This window comes from Moschus berezovskii, chromosome 23, assembly GCF_049115385.1.
Source record: "Moschus berezovskii isolate FMDL1 chromosome 23, NW_MosBer_1.0, whole genome shotgun sequence".
Lineage (NCBI taxonomy): Eukaryota > Metazoa > Chordata > Mammalia > Artiodactyla > Moschidae > Moschus > Moschus berezovskii.
In genome coordinates this window covers 57007498-57029209 of record NC_142482.1, presented here as the reverse complement: position 1 = coordinate 57029209, position 21712 = coordinate 57007498, and the positions used below count along the sequence as shown (strand labels likewise).

The following is a 21712-nucleotide window of genomic DNA, read 5'->3' as shown; positions in this document are numbered from 1 at the left end:
ACTTGCTCTCCAATGTTAAAAACATCTTGGATATTTTCACAAGCTCACATATTCAAAAAGAAAGTGAAGTCTGATCGTACACACCAGAGATAAAGTCTTTGAAAGGATTATCCAGTGATGGTTTATATTTTTTGACCTCTTTACTAGTAACACATGTTTCAGAGGAAATTTGGAGTGATTTCCGACTCTGTCCTTTGCCAATTTCCTCTTTTCTCTCCTTTACACTTGGGCACCTTTAAGCGGTGAAAATTGCATTTTCCTCCACCCTCTTCTCAATTTAGATTCTCTCATTCCTGATGAGATTTTATCTGTTTAGTTCATGCTAAGTAATCCTTCAGTTACATTTTGCATCAATTCCTTCATTCATTACTCCTTGATAAGTGAGTGTACCCCTGTAAGCGTTATTATTTTTAATAAGTTCACATTAACATATTAAGCACTTGTACTCCAAAAGTGAAATTAAAGAAACAAAATTTATTCCCTAGTATCTTTCTGCTTCTCACTGATATTTATTGATTTCTGAAAAAAGAAAGCAACATATATAGAAGCCTTAACTAAAAATCCTATGGATATTCCTCATGGCTTTTCTCCTTCACATTCCTGTTTAACTCATATAATACAATCTAACTCTAAAATCAAAGTGAGCAGCTTCTAATCACACATTCATATGTGTGCTTAGTGTTAAATCTCTTTCTCTTATCAGGTCTTTCTTTGAAATTTTGGTTCTTCTGTTCACCGTAAGTACACGATAGAGGGTGGAAGAAAGTAATACTCGGTGATCTGAACAAAGGGGCGAAAAAAGAAATGCCTGAAGTTTGTAAGAACTGACAGTGTTTTCAATGATATTTTCCTTTTCGTGAAAAAGCAACAAATATATTTTGATGCCCACACTCTCCACTGGCAAGGAAATCCGTGACCGAGTAACACACGCGCGCCACAACAACACACCCATTTATGACCGGTGACAACCAAAACCTAGGAAGTTTTTAAAAGAATGTGATTGTTGTCAGAAGGCATCGGTCCGCGCCGCGCCCGGGCGGCGCTGGCAGCGGTGGCCGAGGGGCGCGGGCCGCGCGCCTCGGAGCCTGGTGGGCACAGACCAGCCAGGGAGAGAATTCTGCATACTGCACACATCATCGCTCAGTTCAGGCCAGTCACATTGCATCTGGGATCACCCGACTGTGCTCCATGAAACCGTCAGCCAGCATTTGTGTCTGGCTGTTTTCTCCTGTCCGGCTGTAAACAAGGGCGGCGACCGCGCGCGCAGGACCCCGCAGGCAGGCCCGGCCAGCGGCCCCCAGAGCCGGAGTTAACGTTCCTTCTCCCAGTCGGCGGTTCCAGGGCGCACGGGGAAGTCACGGGGAGAAGCAGCTTTGGAGTGACAGCCTCAGGGTCCCTTTTCAGAGATGCTATCTCAGATCCCTAAGCAACCTGGCCCGGCGTGTCTGTTCCATGAAATTAACGGAGGTGTTCCTAAGGTGAACCACTGTTGTTGTTCAGCAGACTAGCTCCACACAGTCAGCGTGTGGCGGAGAAGCGGGTGGTGGTGATTGCTTTTGTTGCTTCAGTGCTCTGGAGCTTTGCTTGGATCAGCCCCCCTCCCCCTGCTCCCAAAAAAAGACACGGGTAGAAATTCTGTCTGGCCCACCTTATAGGAACCCACTCATGCCTGGATTGCTGGGTGGAGTGCCCGTGATGGTAAACAGGAGCCGGACTGTTGGCTTCTGTTTTCACCCACTTCGGCCACCCTGTTCCCTTTACACTAAAACGAAATTCAGTTTGGAAGCCACTTCCGCTCAGTAATAAAAGGCAGGGGTGTGACTGGAGTTCTCTTCCTTGGCAAGTGGCATAAAGCTGATATTTAGTATTCTCGACATTGAATTCTCCTAGACAGCTGGTGTGTCCCTGTTAAGGCTTTCATTTATTCAGCTTGAGCAGAAACTCTTTTTGTTCTCCCAGTATATTACTTTGTCTGTTTAAGGGATAACAGCCAAAGTGAAACAGCTTGCAATTTGCACCTGTCTGCTCTAAGCACTCCATGTTAGATTAGGTGGTGAGCACACCCTTCACAGCTAATGAGAATAAGACTCTGTAGGGCTGAGTGCAGTTTTGTTGGGGGCCTTATAGGATATGATAGTTTTTTTTCTTCTGTAAATGATCTGATAATGACTTCCCTATTCTGATCTTTTAGGGTTCCCAGAGTAGATGAATAATATTCCAAAAATGTAAAGTTGCATACTCTTTTTTAAAAAATTAAATGTCAGGTAACTAAGAACTGAATTAATATTCGGCCTGAGCTGCCTCTGATGAGAAAGAAAAATTTAAATGCTAAATGATTTCTAAGTTGTTGCAAGCACAAAACATCTACAAAAAGTGAAAGTGTTAGTTGCTCAGTCCTGTCCAACTCTTTGCAACCCCACAGACTATAGCCCACCAGGCTCCTCTGTCCATAGGATTTTCCAGGCAAGAATACTAGAATGGGAGCCATTCCCGTCTCCAAGGGATCTTCCCGACTGAGAGACTGAACCTGAGTCTCCTGCATTGTAGGCGTATTCGTTACCATTTGAACCACTGCTGCTACTGCTAAGTCACGTCAGTCGTGTCCGACTCTGTGCGACCCCATAGACGTCAGCCCACCAGGCTCCCCCGTCCCTGGGATTCTCCAGGCAAGAACACTGGAGTGGGTTGCCATTGCCTTCTCCAATGTGTGAAAGTGAAAAGTGAAAGTGAAGTCGCTCAGTCGTGTCCGACTCTTAGCGACCCCATGGACTGCAGCCTACCAGGCTCCTCCGTCCTTGGGAGTTTCCAGGCAAGAGTACTGGAGTGGGTCGCCAGTGCCTTCTCCAAAAACACCTATAGAGACCTTTACTTTGTAAAACTGGCCATGAAAAAAAAAAGTAGATAAAAGCATTTTAGACAAATTTCAGAAATGGGACTAGTTTTGGAAAAAATGTCAAGTGCTTGAAAGTAAACCAAAGTTCTCTACTTCATTACCTTTGAAAATTTAAGAACTGAAATCAAAGATAAAACCTCGAGTGACTGGCTTCCAAATCTTACATAGCTACATTGATCTGACTCATTATCATATGAACCACAGACTCAGTCTTCAGCAAATGCAAAAATATCAGCACATATGATTCTTTCCAGCTTTTTCCAGAAGTTCCCTGCAAGCCGCTTAGCTTTGATTCCTTTGAGGAATTATATCAGGGGACTGGCATCTATTTTTTCGAAGAATTTAAATTAAACTCATTGCAATGAAAGAACTTTTTATTATGGCTTATAGCACTTTCCCAAACCTTATGTACTTTTTTTTAGATCATTATAATGATGTTTGAATAATCTGGCAAAATCTCCTTGAAGATGATCCAAACTTTAGTAAATTACATTTATATATTTATGCGTCTTCTGTTAATCAAAGGGCCCATGCTTCATTTGGATTCCACAAATTTCTTGCATTGGCAGTTCTGTTGAAATAATCGTGGTGGGTTCAGTGAAGTTGAGGTGGTCACAAATGTGGTCTCGCTGGTAATTACTCTAGCTTAACACGATCGTTGGCCTGCATCTCCCTGACAGAGACCCTTCCAGCTTGTCAGTGATGGGCCCTTTCCACACAGCTTCAGGAGCCCCGCCAGCCACTGCCGAGTCTGGTTAGGTCAAAGGGTTGAGCCATGTGTAATTCAGAACAGAGGGGGTCCCACGGTCACTCCACAAAAACAATCACACTACTTATTTCACTCCAGCCCTTGCCCAAAACTCACAAGCTTCATAGCTTCAGTGCAGTCAATCTAATTCTGCCCCTGGGCGATAAGCCACATGAAAATATGTGATGCTGTGTTTATAAATCTCATCAAAAATAGAAACAGTGGACAGGCACAGTGAAGCCCTACTATGGATGGTGGGAAGCCTTGGAAATTCTGAAGGCACTTTTGTTTCACTTCTGGAGACTCTCTTGCGGTTTCATTGTCTGCTCCACTCGTGAATCATCCTCTTTACTCGTGAGTGCTGCAGTGGAGACCTCATTTCCATTCACTTCTATACTTTCTCTCCACGGATAATATTATGAAAAATAAAGCTTAAAAGGCTGCTTTTAAAGGAAAAATCAAAATCAAAAAGGGGCTCCTGTTCATCAATCTTACCTCTCGATCCATGTTGTCTGCTCCTTGCCCTTGGCAATGCACAGATTTAAATCAAGTTCCTCTGAAAAAGAAAAGTAGTATTTGAAAACTAGAATAGATTGGCCCCATCTTAAGACATATTAAGCAATTTGGGGTTGGAGAGAGAGAGCTATGATGCTTCTTAATGGTCCCTGCAAATCTCAGTTTATAGTCAATAGTATTTGATTTGGTGTCTTGGTTTTTTCAATTTTTTTATTTTATTAAAGTATATTTGATGGACGGAAGAGCCTGGTGGGCTACAGTCCATGAGGTCGCAAAGAGTCAGACACAATTGAGTGTCTAACACACACACACACACACACAGTTGATTTACCATGTCATGTTAGTTTTCAGGGTACAGTATAGTGACTCAGTTATACATATTACAAAATTACTAGTATTACAAAATTACTAGTATTACAAGATTACTAGTATTACTAGTATTACAAAATACTAGTATCATCCCCTATGCTATTCAGATGGCAACTTGTTTTCGTTGTTGTCCTTGTTTGTTTAGCTAGACTTCTAACAAACTGAGAGCTGGCATATATTCACAAGATGTTCTACACAAGTATTCTCTAGAAAAAAATCAGACTTCAAGTAGACAGCCTAAACTTCCTTCTTTTATGCCTAAAAAAAACTTCAGATTGCACTGAAGTTTATGATGAAAACTTGCTTTCACATGCTTTCAGTAGATTTTATTTTTATCATTTTTTAAAATATTAAGATCTAGCTATGTAACTGTCAAAAGTAGATAATATCTGAGAATGTTGTTTAGTCACGAAGTCATGCCCAACACTTCTGTGACCCCATGGACTGTACCTACCAGACTCCCCTGTCCTTGAGATTTCCCAGGCAAGAATACTGGAGTGGGTTACCATTTCCATCTCCAGGGGATCTTCTTGACCCAGGGGTCGAACCCAAGTCTCCTGCATTATCAGGCAGGTTCTTTACCACTGAGCCTCCTGGGAACCCCCATAGCTGATAAAATTAATGATAGATACATATACCTAGGTACCAAGCAGATTAAATTCTGAGAACATCATCCAACAACGATAAGGATTATGCACACTTCGTGAAAGGAAATGTGTTTGTAGCACTCATGAAAAATCCTTAGAGTCATGCAGTTAATTATTCAGTTCAATCTATAAGCTATTCCATGTGATATTATTTCAATTGATAAAAATACTGCACTAGAATACAGTCTGCGGCCAGATGATTATAATATGTGGGAAATTTCAAAAATGAGGGATTGTCCTAGCATTTATTATATTACTATAAATAGTTGCCAAAGGAACTTTTTAAACTTGGAATTTGCCCTCTTGAAATGGTTATCAGTATTTGGCAGTAAAACAAAGTATATCATGTATGAATGATACATGTGACTTTTTTTTTTTTATTCAGAGCTCTCAATCATAGTTTTAAAAAGTCAGTTCACAAAAGGCAAGCAAGCTCTTTCATGGCAATCAATGTGCAAAAAGAAAGATTTTAGTCCTTTTAGTGGTAATCTTAAAACTCTTTTATGCAAGTGAAACATGAAAAGTTCAAGTTGATTACCTCTAAAATAAGGGGGGAAATGTAAAATTATCTAAAAGAAAAAACCGACATTAAAATGAGGAAATTTTAGCCAAGTAACAGAAATCAAAGTTCAGTTTGCTTGTTTTTTCCCACATCACAGTGACTGAAGAGGAATTCAAAAGCAGCTACTTCTGAGAACAAATGTGGGATGAAAATCTGTTTTCTTTTGTTTCCTTGAATTTGGTATCAACCTAATACATAGCTGACCTTCCCTGGTGGCTCAGCTGGTAAAAAAACTGCCTGCAATGTGGGAGACTCAAGTTCAATCCCTGGGTCAGGAAAATTCCCCTGGAGAAGGGCCTGGGACCCTTCTCCAGTATTCTTGCCTGGAGAATCCCAAGAACAGAGCCTGGTGGGCTCCAGTCCACAGGGTCGCAAGAGTCAGACACAACTGAGTGACTAACATAATACATAGTTAATATTTGTCTTTAAAATGTTTGTAATTTGTAAAGTTGCTCACTTTATGCTCATCATAAATTTATTTGGAGACATAGAATCTAAAATACGCAAGCCAAAAAGCACAGGTTGGCTCTATTCACATCATTCTAGTGCTCAGGAGACTTGCAGATAAGGCAGACCACTTCTCTCTCTTCACAGAAGGCTGCGTTTTAAATATCTTTCTGCACCATATTCAGAATGCAATTTACATGCAGTAAGACTGAGTAGAGTTGTGAAATAAGATCAGAATTCCTTCATTCTCTCATAGAAAGCATGTCCTTGAATCTAGAGAGCAGTTTGATAGAACCAAGTGGTGTATCATTTTAAAGCAGGTACCACAAAAGGAGAAGTAGAACCCAGTATTCCTGGGTCTCATGACTATAGGGTATGGCAGAAGGTCACTCTGGCCTTGGTATCTCTAGGAGCTTAGATGAAGCACCATGTGCAATAAGGAATGTCAGTCTCCAGGTCTTGATGAGCTGGGATTTGGGGTTTGTAGTCAAGTGCCTTACGATTGAGATACAGCCTGCTGAACAGAGTTGGTAAAGAATAATAGAGCCACCTTGAACTGGAGAAAATCAGAAAGCATGTTCCCTGGCTGTAGGGCATAAAAAGACACAGGCAACATATTGGTTCTGGCCTAAACATTGATACCTGAATGTGTGTTCCCAGTGCGATTCCTGGGAATTTAATTTGAAGACTTCCAAAGTGGGAAAGCAGTGTTTGAAAGCTTTAAAAATGACCCAATTGCTAAAAGCTGTGACAAATAGATGAAAAAAAAATAGGTGTGAGACCAGTTTCAGAGGCCAAATCGGTGAACGGGAGGCAGCAGAGTGGATTCGAAGGAGTGGGCAGCATTCGGAAACAAGCCGGAAAAGGTGAATGGCAAAGAGCTACGAGCACAGAGGGGCGATGAAATGAGCATGAGACCTTCACAGCACAGGGAGCAGAGTCCACCAGCAAAGAGGGGTTTTAACAAGTTACGACTGACGAACATCACCACACCCCCGTAAAAGCCCATCACTTGTGTAACTCACCAAAGACGAAGCCCATCCGAGAACCGACATTTTTGCCCGACTACCTCTATGACCTATACTGTCAAGAAAGTCCAAAGTGGCTTTCCTTTCATTAAAAAAACAAAAGGGAAAAATAACAGTTATAAACACTATCGATGTACCCAAAGCTTGTGTTTGGCCTTTCAGGAACACCTGACTTAATGAACTAATGAGCAACATTTTCACTAAGTCTACAAACTTGGACCCAGTGTGGCATGTTTGCTGAAATTCAAGCAGCCTGCAATAGGGCTTCCCAAGTGCCACAGTGGCAAAGAATCTGCCTGCCACTTCAGGAGATGCAGGTTCAATCCCTGTCGGGATGATCCTCTGGAGGAGGAAAGAGCAACCCGTTTCAGTATTCTTGCCTGGGAAATCCCGTGGACAGAGGAGCCTGGTGGGCTATAGTCCACGGGGTCACAAAGAGTCGGACTGGGAGGCTGAGCATGCACGGCAGGAATCACATTTTAAAAGCCGCTCTCAAACTTGCAAGCAGGTCGGTAACTGCAGTACAACCTGCTTGCGAGTATCCCCTTGACCGTATCCTGTGGAGCCCAGGTTAATAATCACTAAAAAGCTAATTGTACAGTCGCTTTTTTTTTTTTTTTTTGGTTTGCTTTAAGGCTGATCTTAAAATGGCTTTCACTGAAATTGTTGACCTTGTATTTATTGCAAATTAAATCCTGGCATTGCCAAATCTCTAAGTACGGGTTCATTGCTTCCAGAGAAGGGAATTAGCATGGCTACAGCTGTCATTCCATTGCATTTTTCTTCTCAAGCAGACCAGCAAGGGCAAAGATGGTGTTAGACAGAGGTCGCAAGCCAGATTCTGTCTGCAAACATGTTTTGTTTGACCTCCACAGTGATTTTAAACAGACTGAGCCAATATTGAAAAATAAAAAAAAAAATGCCGTCAAAAATCCAACTTCTGGCTTCTCTTGGAAAATTTTAAAAATTTGGCAGCATCGGTGGGGTATGGTGGCAGCATGTTCTTTAGGCAGTGTTGCTAGTGTCCAGGGTCCCTGTTCTCCCTGTTGCAGACCACAAACCAAAATGTAAGCTCCATAAAGGCAAGGCTTGCCAACTTCATTGCTGCATATTTAGAGCCCAGAACAGAGACTGGAAGGAGTGGGTGCTTGGCAGACATTTAACGTTGAATTATCTCAGGACTTCCCTGGCGGCACAGTGGTAAAGAATCCGCCTGCCAATGCATGAGACCCGGGAGACATGCGTTTGATCTCTGGGTCAGGAAGATCCCCTGAAGAAGGAAATGGCAATCCACTCCAACATCCTTGACTGGAAAATTCCAAGGACAGAGGAGCCAGGCAGGCTACAGCCCATGGGGTTGCAAAGAGTCGGACGCAGCTGAGCATCTGAGCACACACGAACACACGAAACGATCTCAAGAGCAAACAGGTACTTTAATGGATGACTTTAAAACAACAGGCAGTGCCCAGGAACTGCCACAACATGCCTCAATTTAAAAAAAATAAATAGATGTGCAGGTCAAATACATTCTGCCAGTCCTCAGGCAGAGAGAGACAGAGTACCCACACATATCATTCTGCAAGAGTTGCTGTTTTTCTTCTAAAGAAACATTTCTCTGTATCCCTGCCACTGTCAAAAATAGAGCCACAGGTGTCAAGGAAAATGGCGGCAATCACAGACCCAGAATTCTTCCCTCAGTTCTGTTTCTGGTCTGGCCTCTATAGGGATCTGGATTTGATGTTTCTGGGAGACACATGCAAGTAGGAAGATACTTCTAATAACAAACTGGCCTACCAAGTCTCCTCTCTCATTCTGTGCGATCATTTTTTTGTAATACAATCTAAGTCTATGTTAGAGAATAAATAAAAGGGGACTATAAAATTTACCTTGGGAAGTCACTACTTAAACCTAACACGTGCATGCGTGCTCAGTCACTCAGTCATCTCTGACTCTTTGCAAACCCATGGACTAGAGCCCGCCAAGTTCCTCTGTCCATGGGATTCTCCAGGCAAGAACACTGGAGTGGGTTGCCATTTCCTCCTCCAGAGGCTCTTCCGGACCCAGGGATCAAACCCTGTCTCCTGAATTGACAGGTGGATTCTTTACCACTGCGCCACCTGGGAAGCCCTAAAAACATAACACACTGTCACTTAGACAAAGAGTCAGAAGAACACTGTGGAATCAACCTGTGTTTACAGCTAGAAAGACACTGGTCAAATATCATATATTTACGCATATATGTGGAATCTAGAAAAATGGTACAGATGACCCATTTGCAGGGCAGGAATAGAGATATGGACGTAGAAAATGGATGCGTGTTGGGAGATGAGCAGGGAGATTGGGATTGACATATACACACTGCTGCTGCTGCTGCTGCTAAGTCGCTTCAGTCGTGTCCGACTCTGTGAGACCCCGTTGACAGCAGCCCACCAGGCTCCCCCATCCCTGGGATTCTCTAGGCAAGAGTACTGGAGTAGGCTGCCATTTCCTTCTCCAATGCGTGAAAGTGAAGTCACTCAGGCGTGTCCGACTCTTAGCGACCCCATGGACTGCAGCCCACCAGGCTCCTCCGTCCATGTGATTTTCCAGGCAAGAGTACTGGAGTGGGGTGCCATTGCCTTCTCCATATATATACACTGCTGCTGCTAAATCACTTCAGTCGTGGCCGACTCTGCACGACCCCATAGACGGCAGCTGACCAGGCTTCCCGTCCCTGGGATTCTCCAGGCAAGAACACTGGAGTGGGTTGCCATTTCCCTCTCCAATGTGTGAAAGTGAAAAGTGAAAGTGAAGTTGCTCAGTCGTGTCCGACTCTTAGCGACCCCATGGACTGCAGCCCACCAGGCTCCTCCGTCCATGCAATTTTCCAGGCAAGAGTACTGCAGTGGCATGCCATTGCCTTCTCCGATATATATACACTGCTGCTGCTGCTGCTAAGTCACTTCAGTCGTGTCCGACTCTGTGTGACCCCATAGACAGAAGCCCACCAGGCTCCCCCGTCCCTGGGATTCTCCAGGCAAGAACACTGGAGTGGGTTGCCATTTCCTATATACACTACCATGTATTAAATAGATAGATAGTGGAAAGCTATTATATGGCACAAAGAGCTCAGCTCAGTGCTCGGTGGTGACCTAGAGAGATGGGGCAGGGCTGGGGGCGGGGGGCGGACGTGGAAGGGAGGTCCAAAGGGAAGGGTATATATGTATAATTATGGCTGATTCATGTGTTGTACAGCAGAAACTAACACAGCATTGTAAAGCAAGTATACCCCAGTAAATTTTTTCAGTCTCTTGCACATAGGGAAATTGCTTAACCTCTAAAAGTCTCCAATTTCCCAGCATAAGAGTTGAGAAAATTTAAAAATTATATATGTCAAACGTCCAGCTTCCACTTAGGGTATGGAAACCTAGCAGGCTGTTAGTCCCAAACATAAAGCAAAAAAAAAGAATTACGAATGTCTGCAAATTTACAACTTTTCTGAAAACCACCTTGGAGCTGAAGTCACAGAATAACCAACTAACCCAAAAGCCAAGGAAAGAGCAGTAGGTCCAAGGAGTAACAGGCTGCAAGCCTTGCAGGCTTGCTTGCTGGAGTTGACATGAAACCCCTTAGAAGCCAGTAGGGAGACTTCAGCTAAAAATTGTTCATGAGTTTCTGTGGTCGTTAGTCAAATTTGAAAGTGACCTAGTGTGAGAATATGGAGCGTGTAGGCAGGATGCTCAGTAGGCACATCTGTCTGTTTTGAATCCCCAGCCAAACAGCTATACTGTCCACAGAGCCCATCCTATGCCCCCAGGCAAGGGTAGAGACTCACAGTCCGGCCCAACTGCCCACATCACCTGCAGTCCTTCCCCATCGGGGCCATGCTCCCATCAGGAAGCCTGGCCATGATGCCCAGGGGGCAGGGTCGGGACTCAAACCAGCAGCCTTGCCCAGTTACTGAGCCTGAATGGTGACCCTGAGCAGCCTCCAGCCCAGTCTACCGTGATGCTCAGTTGTGGAGCCCAGCATACAATCCTGCTCAGACGTGGAGATCAGCAGTGGCCCTGCTTGACTGTGGGACACAGACGGTCGCTGTGCCCAGGCAGGGAGCCACAGAGTATAGTCTGTGACTCAACTTGGTTTTACAGACAGCGACCGCATCTGACTGTAAAGCATGCTCTCCAAGCCAGCCCAGCTGTGGGTACAGCAGGAGGCCCCACTGACCAGAGAACCAGATGAGCAACCACTCCTGACAAAGAGCGCAGCCAGTGACCCACTGGCTGGCGTGGAAGTCATGTACCTGACAAGGATTAATATCTAAATCATATAAGGAACTCATTTAACTCAGGAGTGAAAAGAATCAGACCAAAATATGGGGAAAGGACCTGAATAGACATTTTTCTAAAGAAGACATACAAATGATCCGAAAGGGGGATCAAAACTGCCAATCCTCAGGTAACTGCACATCAAAACCACAATGAGGTATCACCTCACACCTGTTGGATTGGCTGTTATCAAAAAGACCGGAATAATATGCACTGGTGAGGCCATGGGGGAAAGGGGAAATCTTGTGCACTGTTGGTCAGAATGTAAATTGGTGCAACCACTATGAGAAACAGTAGGGAAGGGTCTCAAAAACAGAACTACCATATGATCCAGCCATCCCCCATCCAGGTATAATCACTATGTCAAATAAACATCTGCAACCCCACATTTACCGCAGCTTTGTTCACAGTAGCTTCCCTGGAGGCTCAGACAGTAAAGAATCTGCCTGCAATGTGAGAGAACTGGGTTCAATCCCTGGATTGGGAAGATCCCCTGGAGGAGGGCACGGCAACCCACTTCAGTATTTGTGCCTGGAGAATCCCCACGGACAGAGGAGCCTGGTGGGCTACAGTCCATGGGGTCGCAAAGAGTCGGATACAACTGAGCAACTAAGCACAGCACAGACATATAAACAATCTAATGTTCATCAGTAGAGGAATGGACAAAGAAGATGTGGCATATATGCAATAGAATATTACTCAACTGTAAAGAAGAAGCAAATTTAGACAAATATTGTGTGATCTCACTTATAAGTGGAATCTTGAAAAAACACACACACACAGAGAAGCAGAAAGTAGATCTGTCACTTCCAGGGTAAAAGTAGTATGTGGAGGGAAATGAGTGAAGGTGAACTTCCAGTTCTAAAATAAATAAGTTATGGGATCTAATTTAAGTATGGTAACTGTAATTTATCGTACTTCACTTTTTTACTTGAAAGTTGTTAAGTGAGTAGATCTTGAAAGTTTTCATTACCAAAAAAAAAAAAGTATGCAAAGTGATAGATGCATTAACTAACCTTAGTGTGGTCATCACTTTGCAATATTTATATATCAGATCATCATGTTAAACTTACACCTTAAACTTACATGGTACACCTTAAACTTACATGGTGTTATATGTCAGTTATAGCTCCATAAAGCTGGAAGAAAACATGTAATTAATGTGTTAATAGCTCTCATATAAAGAGTGGGTGACATAATGAATATATGAGGAATTTAACAAAGGGATAGAATAATAAAGAATCAGATGGAAATGTAGAAATGAACAATATGGTAAGGGAAATGCAGAATACCATCAACAAGCTCATCAGTAATCTAAGTACAACTGAGAATAAAATCAGTTGAACTCAGCCCATCAGCAACAGAGATTATCCAAATAAAAACGGAAAGGTAAAAAACATGTCAATGTGTGGCAAAACCAATACAATAATGTAATTAGCCTCCAATTAAAATAAATAGTATATTAAAAAGCAGAGACATTACTTTGCCAACCAAGGTCTGTCTAGTCAAGGCTATGGTTTTTCCCGTGGTCATGTATGGATGTGAGAGTTGGACTGTGAAGAAAGCTGATCGCCGAAGAATTGATGCTTTTGAACTGTGGTGCTGGAGAAGACTCTTGAGAGTCCCTTGGACTGCAAGGAGATCCAACCAGTCCATTCTAAAGGAGATCAGTCCTGGGTGTTCATTGGAAGGACTGATGCTAAAGCTGAAACTCCAATACTTTGGCCACCTCATGCAACAAGTTGACTCACTGGAAAAGACTCTGATGCTGGGAAGGATTAGGGGCGGGAGGAGAAGGGGACGACAGAGAATGAGATGGCTGGATGGCATCACCAACTCTGTGGACATGAGTTTGAGTGTACTCCGGGAGTTGGTGATGGACAGGGAGGCCTGGCGTGCTGTGATTCATGGGGTCGCGGAGAGTCGGACACGACTGAGCGAATGAACTGAACTGAACTGAACTGAAAATAAATAAATTAAAAAATAAATAAATAAAGCCACCTTAAAAAAGAGAGCGAGCAAAAAAATAAAAAGAGCGGAATATCCAAGAATAATAGAAGAATTCCAAGTGGACTAACATAGATGTAATTTTGAATATAGGAAAGGAAGACAGAGCATAGACAGAAAAGAATAATGACTAAAAATTCCCTCAGATTAGTGACAGACACCAAAGCAGAGATCGAAGAAATTCAGAAAACCTCAAGTAGGGTAAAACATACACATATGCACATCACGCTCAAATCACTGAAAACCAACAGCAAAAAGAAATCGTGAAGGTAACCAGAGAAAAGAGGTATATCACACATAGAGGAAGAAAGTTAAAAATTATAGTAGACTTCCCATCGAAACTCTGCAAGCCAGAATAGCGTGGACAGACATCTTTTAGATGATGTCTTTTTTTAGACATCATCTAAAAAAAAAAAACAACACCAAATTTTAAAATTCTATAGCCAAGGAAAATATCTTTTTAAAATGATGGTAGGGAATGAGGGCATGGCAGAAAGAAGAGACAGTCAAATCCCAGCCCCCAAGAAACACTATAAAACTGGAAGGGAGAAAAATCCAAAACAACCAGTTCAGTCTCTGGAAAGAGGCCAGAGGCTAACAACCACTGGAGAAACATGCATTCATAGGAAACTGCAGAAATTAGTGTAAGTACTGTGGGTACCTCCTTGACCCAAGGGTGCTCCAATGTCTGCAGTGACCCCTAATACCAGCTGGGCCGGTGGAGTAGTACTTCCAAGGAAGCACTGGCAATAAAAACCAGCGGTTCCCCTGCTCTGGCATGGAATTTTGGTGACGAGGACGGAAAACTCATACCCAGTTGTATTGTGAAAGTATCAAAATCCGTAGAAAGCAAGTGTTGACAGCCCATGGCTCTTTTACGCTGAGTTGCAGTCCCATTTGGGATACAGTGGATCACTCAACTAATCAGAAATTTGATCAGGAGGTCACGGAAATGAGAGACCAAAGAAAGGCTATTAATAAACGGGTGCTCCATGGATCCATGCTGATCAGGGGTCTGTGTACGTGTGCAGGGAAGTCTCAAGACTATGCAAGCTCTGTGCACATCCCCAGTTGACCTGGATGCTGTGCAGATCTACAGAAAAGACCCAGGAGGACCTGGCAGAAAGTAGACCTGAATTTTAAACATGTTCCCAGCCCCACACACAGATCCATCAGCAGAGAAGGGAAATCTTACAGACGCAAGGTGTCTGTGGACAATACTTGGTTGATCACTGTGCTCTGCAGATGCAAAGGAGCCTCCATAAAATGAACCTAAAACTGTTTATTAAAGTTTGAAAAAATTCAGAGAGACAGCAATAGCCATACATCACAGGGAAAACAGACTCAATAGCTTAAGTTCAAGCAAGTTACTAAAAACAAAACAAATGAAATATAAGCCAAACAACAAAATAAAACAGCAACAACAATGGTCTTCAAGGCAAAAGCTCAAAATCACATTTGCTACACCATATTATCTAAGATGCAGGTTTCAACAAAAATTCATAGGACAGTGAAGAAATAGAAAAGTATGACCTATATTCAGGAAAATAAGCTGTCAACAAAAATTAACTCTGAGTTCGTAAGGAGGTTGTATTTATAGACAAAGACTTCAAAGCAGGTTTTATAAAATGTTGGAAGAATTCTAAAAAACTGTGGTTTAAAATGTAAGGAAAATATATTAACAGACTCAAATATAAGAAATCTCTAAAAAAGGAAACTATAAAAACAGTCAAATGGAAATTTCAGAATCGAAAGATGTAAGGACTCCAATTCACCAGATGGGTTCAAGAGTTCATGAAATGAGATGGTAGAGAAGGAATCAAGAATAGTAAAGATAGATCAATAGAAATTATCCAGTTTGAAGAAGAGAAAGGAAAAACACAGATAAAAATGAGACTCCTGGGAAGAGATGAAGGAAAAAAAAAAAGGTAGAAAAATATCTGAGAAAATAATGGCCTGATAGCAAATAGCGTTCCCTGGTGGCTCAGATGGTAAAAAAGAATGCCTGTGATGCAGGAGACACGGGTCCGATCCCTAAGTTGGAAAGATCCCCTGGAGAAGGAAATGGCAACCCATTCCAGTATTCTTGCCTGGAAAACCCCATGGACAGAGGAGCCTGATGGGCTGCAGTCCATGGAGTCACAAAAGAGGCAGACATGACTGAGCAACTAAACAGCAGCAGCAAAGGGACCTTGTGTTTGCAGCTGGACTGTCTTCTCCTGGCCCACTCTCTGGAGTTCTGCTGGGCCTCCTGGCTCCCTCTCCCGCAGTCACTTCCTCCAGGTTACCACTTGTTTGATCCTACTTCAACAACCAGTGCTGATTCAGCTATTTCCTTTTTAAGAAATTCATTGTCATCTCTTATCTGCAGATCCCTACCATCTTACACACTTTTATTAGTCTTTTACTAGCCTTACAATAAAAAAGCAAGAGAAACATAAGAATATATATATATATGAGATCTATGTCTATATCTATCTATGTATATATATTGAATAAAATCTCATAGAAAGATCCTATTATCTTCACCAGCTAATCTGAACAGAGCACTGAGAAACTTCCCTGGCAGTCCAGAGGTTAAGACTTTGTCTATGCAGACGGTGCAGGTTTGATCTCACGGTCATAAACCAAAACATAACACAGCAGCAGTGTTGTAACAGATTCAAGGAGGACTTTTAAACTGGTCCACATCAAAACAAAAAACACTTCAAAAAATAGAAAAAAAATAAAGAGCATTAAAATATGTCCTACCCAGAGGAGTGAAGGTCCTTTCATTGCCTGTTCAGGGCAGCCCAGCTCTTCCTCCCACTGTTCAGCCTTGCCACTTTCGTCCTTGAAAAGAACTTTGCTAACAGAACCCACAAAGCATCACACTGGCGACCTGGGCTGTGATTAAAGTCTGGGGATCAGGGAAGACAAGCCCCAGCCTGCTTTATCCTAGCAAGAATTCCTCTTTCAGTGTTCCTAGCATCGAATAGAAGAAAAATTCCAAGCTGCATTTACAAGGCAGTGCCAAAAGGGGGGGAAACGATTGCCTTTAGCAAGCACGAGACTTGAGAAAACACACCTGTTCCTCTGTTACTGATAGTGATCAATTGATCCCTAGAATCTGATTGAGAACATCGGGGTATAAATCAGGCCACACGTGCAGTTCCAGAAACATCACTGCTAGTAATTCACAGCATATTTCACCTGCCCCTGGCATGCGTTTCTGGATTAGTGTCACACAGGGACACACAAGAGCTATTTGTTTATATGGTCACATTTCTACCCTCATTTTTCCTCGTAATCAACCTGACGCAGGCTTAACGTAGCAATAAGCACATCAGTGTGGGTTTGCATTTCTTCGTCAGGTATTCAGGAACAAAATGTTGGTTGATTCACAAGTAAAGGGAAATTAGTGTCATGAAAGGATAATTTTGTTGCCTAAAGAAACAAACGTTATTACTTCTTCAGAGGGCCCGCTACCTGAACTGTTCCTCTAGGCAGGAATGTTCTCCATCAGCAGGTTAATGGCTGGGATACTCTACATTCATTTCCAAGGCCCACATTCACTTGTGTATTCTCTCAATCATTCCACACATATTTATGGGAAACCTAGTACATGAAAGATACCATTCCAAGAGCAGTGGGTGGTGACGATTCCTGGCCCTAAGGGACCTTCAGCCTGGGTAGCAACTTCAGAAGGAAAGGCACAACCAGTGAGATAAAAATGACACCACCACTCCTGAGAAATTGACCAAAATCAGAGAGCCCTCAAAACACTAGACTGAAGTGGAGAAGAAAATTCAGACTCATCAGACATGTAAGTGTCACCAACATGGTAACTGATCAGGGACTGAGGCTTTACATATATGGTATCACTTCGTCCTCACTACAGCCCCTAAGAGGGGCTACATTATCCCCACTCTACAGATGGTGCTGCTGCTGCTGCTGCTAAGTCGCTTCAGTCATGTCCAACTCTGTGTGACCCAATAGACGGCAGCCCACCAGGCTCCCCCGTCCCTGGGATTCTCCAGGCAAGAACACTGGAGTGGGTTGCCATTGCCTTCTCCAATACATGAGAGTGAAAAGTGAAAGTGAGGTCGCTCAGCCGTGTCCAACTCTTCACAACCCATGGACTGCAGCCTACCAGGCTCCTCTGTCCATGGGATTTTCCAGGCAAAAGAGTACTGGAGTGGGGTGCCACGGCCTTCTCCAACTTTGCAGATGAGGACATTGAAAATCCTGAGAGGCTAGGTGACAGGCCGCCTAAGAAGCTGTGATCCAGGTTTCAATGACCAGCGTGACTTTGCTGCACAGACCACAGCCTTAGCTGACCTCAGCTGCGTTGCTCACCTGTCACTTCGAGCCTTCAACAGGCACTAAAGCCTAGAGTTGTTCCATGTGGGGTAAGTGGGAAAAAGCAAATGAAAAATGCATTATGACTGAAAAATGTGTATTTTAACTAAGGGAGAGTGAAAACCTCTTACATGGCTTCCTAAGTGAATTTTGACTAATATTCATGTGTCTAAGTTCCCCAGCTAAAGTTCTACATGGGCCCCGAACACTCAAATTGCTAAACTAAAACTAGTGTTGAAAATTCCATGGATCATAAAGAATTTAAGAAGATGTCTTCATTTTCCTGGGCTTTCACATAGTTCCATATTCCAGTGGTCAATTGGGAAAACAGGAAAGGCAGTTCATAACTTCTTGAACTGTCTTTCTAGTTCTCAGTAAATTACAAAATATTCAATCTGACTAAACTATTTCTGTGGCTGTTACTTTGTTATTACCAATATGTTAACTATAGATACATACAGATAGATTTTCCAATATATAGATTTTCACATATGTGGGGTTTTTGATGGCTTACTGTTAACAAGTTGTTTTGGGGGAAATTCACTTTTCTAGCCTCTGAACGATGGCTTCTCTGGTGGCTCAGTGGTAAAGAATCTGCCTGCCAATGCGGGAGATACAGTTTTGACCCCTGGGTCGAGATGATCCCCTGGAGAAGGAAATGGCAACCCACTCCAGTAATTTTGCCTGGGAAATCCCATGAACAGAGGAGCCTAGCAGGCTGCAGTTCATAGGGTCACTAAAAAGTCAGACACAATTTAGCAACTAAACAACAACAATCCTCTGAATACTATCTAAAGGGAGGTTATTATCTAGAATTGTGACATTTTTTGTTTTGCGCTGTATATACTTGTATCAATAAGTAAAATTAAGATCTCAGAACTATCTATATTTTTTAAATATTTCTGTTGGAATCTATGAAAATCAGAAAAATAATGTAAACTTTTCAAACTGTGCTGAATCTTTTAGATTCACTTTTTATTATCCTTTTGTCTCCTGGGTCACAGAGATGCTGGTGGTTTGTAATCTAGGCCAGTGGTTCTCAAATTTCATGCGTGCGCGTGCTCAGTCGCTCAGCTGTGTCTGATTCTTTTGTGACCCCATGGACTGTATAGCCTACCAGGTATGCTCCGTCTGTGGGATTTCCCAGGAAGAATGTTGGAGTGAGTGCCATTTCCTCCTCCAGGGGATCTTCCGGAGCCGGGGACTGAACCTACATCTCCAGCGTCTCCTGCATTAGCAAGTATATTCTTTACCAGTGAGCCACCTGGGAAACCCCCCTCTAACTTCAGCGTGCTTTCAAATCACCTAGAGGATGCTGGGCCTACATCACTGAGTTTGCACGACTAACAGTTTTGAAGGTGATGCTGATACTACTGGTTCAAAGACTAGCCTGTGGGAACCACAGCCTTAGACCAAGCTAAGCAAGAAAGAACACTAACTGGGAATCAACAGACCCAGACTCTAACCCTAGATCTGTCATGGTCTTGCCGTGTAACTTTATGGAAGTCATTACCATCTCAACTTCTGTTTCTCCATTAAACAACACACTTAAATAACTTATGAAAATCCACTGTCATTCTAAAATTCTGTAACTGACCCAGACAATAGAGTCCACTCCACCATGCATACCAAACAATTTGAAAGGTCAGTTCTTAACTAAAATAGTCACTGTTTCAAGCAAAATACATGGTATTGCCTCCTACTGTCATGTTGACAATAATGCTATATATTAATTCCTAAATATCATCACATCATGCTAAATTGTGAAGGAAAAAAAATATGATTTGTGGGTAAAATAGGATTAGGGACACAATATTAGAAAACGCTAACCAGCGAGTCATAGGGGCAAAAAAAGAGAGAAACCAATAACAGAGGCAGGGTTTCCAACATGTTCAATGGTTAAGAAATGCACAAATACTACAATAAATACGGCACTCTACCTTGAAAAAGACTGGACGTTTGCTGTAGATGTGGGCTGGGAAGAATTGCAGGTTGTGAATGACTTCGAAGTCGTAGAAGGAAGATGACTAGAAATAAAAGAGAGTTGGAGCAGCAGGTGTGGACAAATGTAACTCATTGGTCTCAGTTGGGAGTTGGCATGAGCATCGCCATTCACCGATCTTTAGCAGCCTTAAATCCTGGGGCACGTTTTCTTGTCTTGGGGATGAAGGCCCTACAAGGAATGCATCTATAGAAGATTCTTGTTCCATTGAATTTTGACAGTCGGGTCCAATGTGTAGCCTCCTTCTTCAATTCACTTGTGGATCACTGCTGGAAATACTTTGGTGACTTTCTCATCCTTGCTCACAACTTGGCCCAACAGCGCTCGAGGGCTTTGGGAATCATAGCAACATTTAGAGCTGCTACACTGCTCACTGCTGGCACCAAAAGGAGCTAAATTTGGCAATTTCCATTTCAGGTCTTTAAATGTAGATACAGCTTTCCTTTTGTACCTGCTTGGCTACTTAAACCAGAACACTTAGATTCATCTCAGGTGTTGGATGAGGTGAGGTTTGTTTGGGGCTTTTTGATGCATAAAAAAATCAAGAATGTGAAAAATAGGAAAAGCAATCTTCAAGGATAACGCTACCCAGAGATGCCGGAAGTGTGTCCATGTGTGTTTTGTGTATTTCTACGTGTTTCAGTTTATGGGCGGAATATGCATACGCAAACTCAAAATTCACCTTTTGCTAAAATTATTCCCTGAGTTATCATTCACATTCATATTTTCAAAACAAGTGTTTGGCAAAATGACTATACTTTTGATAACAATTACAGTTTTGTTGTTGGAAACACTATTTGGTTAGATATAGAATATTGTGAATCTCCCATACTCTCTCTTAGGTGGAACTGAATACGCTTAAGAAATGACTTCTATTATATGGGGGAACTTGGGGGTTCCTTAAAAGGAAGGTTCAGACTGAGGTCAGGGGTCCATTAAGGCTGATGCTTTGATGTTGTTGTTGAGTCATGAAGTCACTTTGCGACCCCATAAACTGTAGCCCACCAGGCTTCCCTGTCCGTAGGATTTCCCAGGCAAGACTACTGGAGTGTGTCGCCATTTCCTCCCCCAGCGTATCTTCCCAACTCAAGGATCAAACGGCTGTCTTCTGAATTGGCAGGCAGATTCTTTACCACTAAGCCACCAGGGAAGCCCCAGGGCTGATGCTACCTGAGATCATTTCTGATGATGCTCAGTGATACCGAGCTGTTTCCATGAAAACTGAAGTTTCCAACAAAATCAGCCCCTTTTCTTCTCTTCAGTCGCCTGTCAGAGAACATGGCGCTCACCTCTCTCCAACTTCTCGTAAATTGAAACCAGTTTCCTCTTGATTACCCTTGTGTAACATCTTTATGGGAATTGTTTTCCCATACTTATTACGAACATTTTAATAGAATGTTAAAAAAAAAATAATAGAAGAATTTCAGAAAACAGCCATAGGAAGTATGGAAGGTGTGGAAACATTTTTCACAACCATCAGAAGAATCTGCTGGGGTAAGTCAGGCTTGCAGAAGAGTCAAAGGAGCAGTTTAATAACCCTAAGTTTTCTCGCTTTCTCTCTTGCACGTATAGCTCACACTCTGTCCGCCAGGAAATCCTGTTGTCTCATGTATTTGAAATACACCTACAATCCGATAACCTCTCACCGCCTCTACTGTTAATCCTCTGGTCCAGTTCACGTCCCTCTTCCCCCCAGAACTATAAACCATCTGGTCTCCCCGCTTCCTTCTCCGCCTCTCCCCTAGCTATTCTCAGACCAGCAGCCAGTCATCCTTGTAAGCTGGGCGATGTTTCCATGTCTCCTTCAGAGTGAAAGATCACTCATCTCCTCTCTCTCCCTCTCTC

At 42.8% G+C, this 21712-nt stretch overlaps 1 protein-coding gene across 2 annotated transcripts in view; it reads right to left on the bottom strand.

Moving 5' to 3' along the window:
• LOC129543294 (orofacial cleft 1 candidate gene 1 protein-like) overlaps positions 1–21712 on the bottom strand; it is a 50423-nt gene that overhangs the window by 22048 nt on the left and 6663 nt on the right. The window contains exons 1-2 of one of the 2 annotated variants that reach the window (XM_088831278.1): positions 19806–20030; positions 4137–4197 (exon numbers count right to left, since the gene is read on the bottom strand). In XM_088831278.1, coding sequence (XP_088687404.1) covers positions 4137–4148 — 12 coding nt within the window. In that variant the 5' untranslated portion in view covers positions 4149–4197; positions 19806–20030. Of the gene's footprint in view, positions 1–4136; positions 4198–19805; positions 20031–21712 lie in introns of those variants that run through there. The other variant, XM_088831277.1, reaches the window with a different exon arrangement.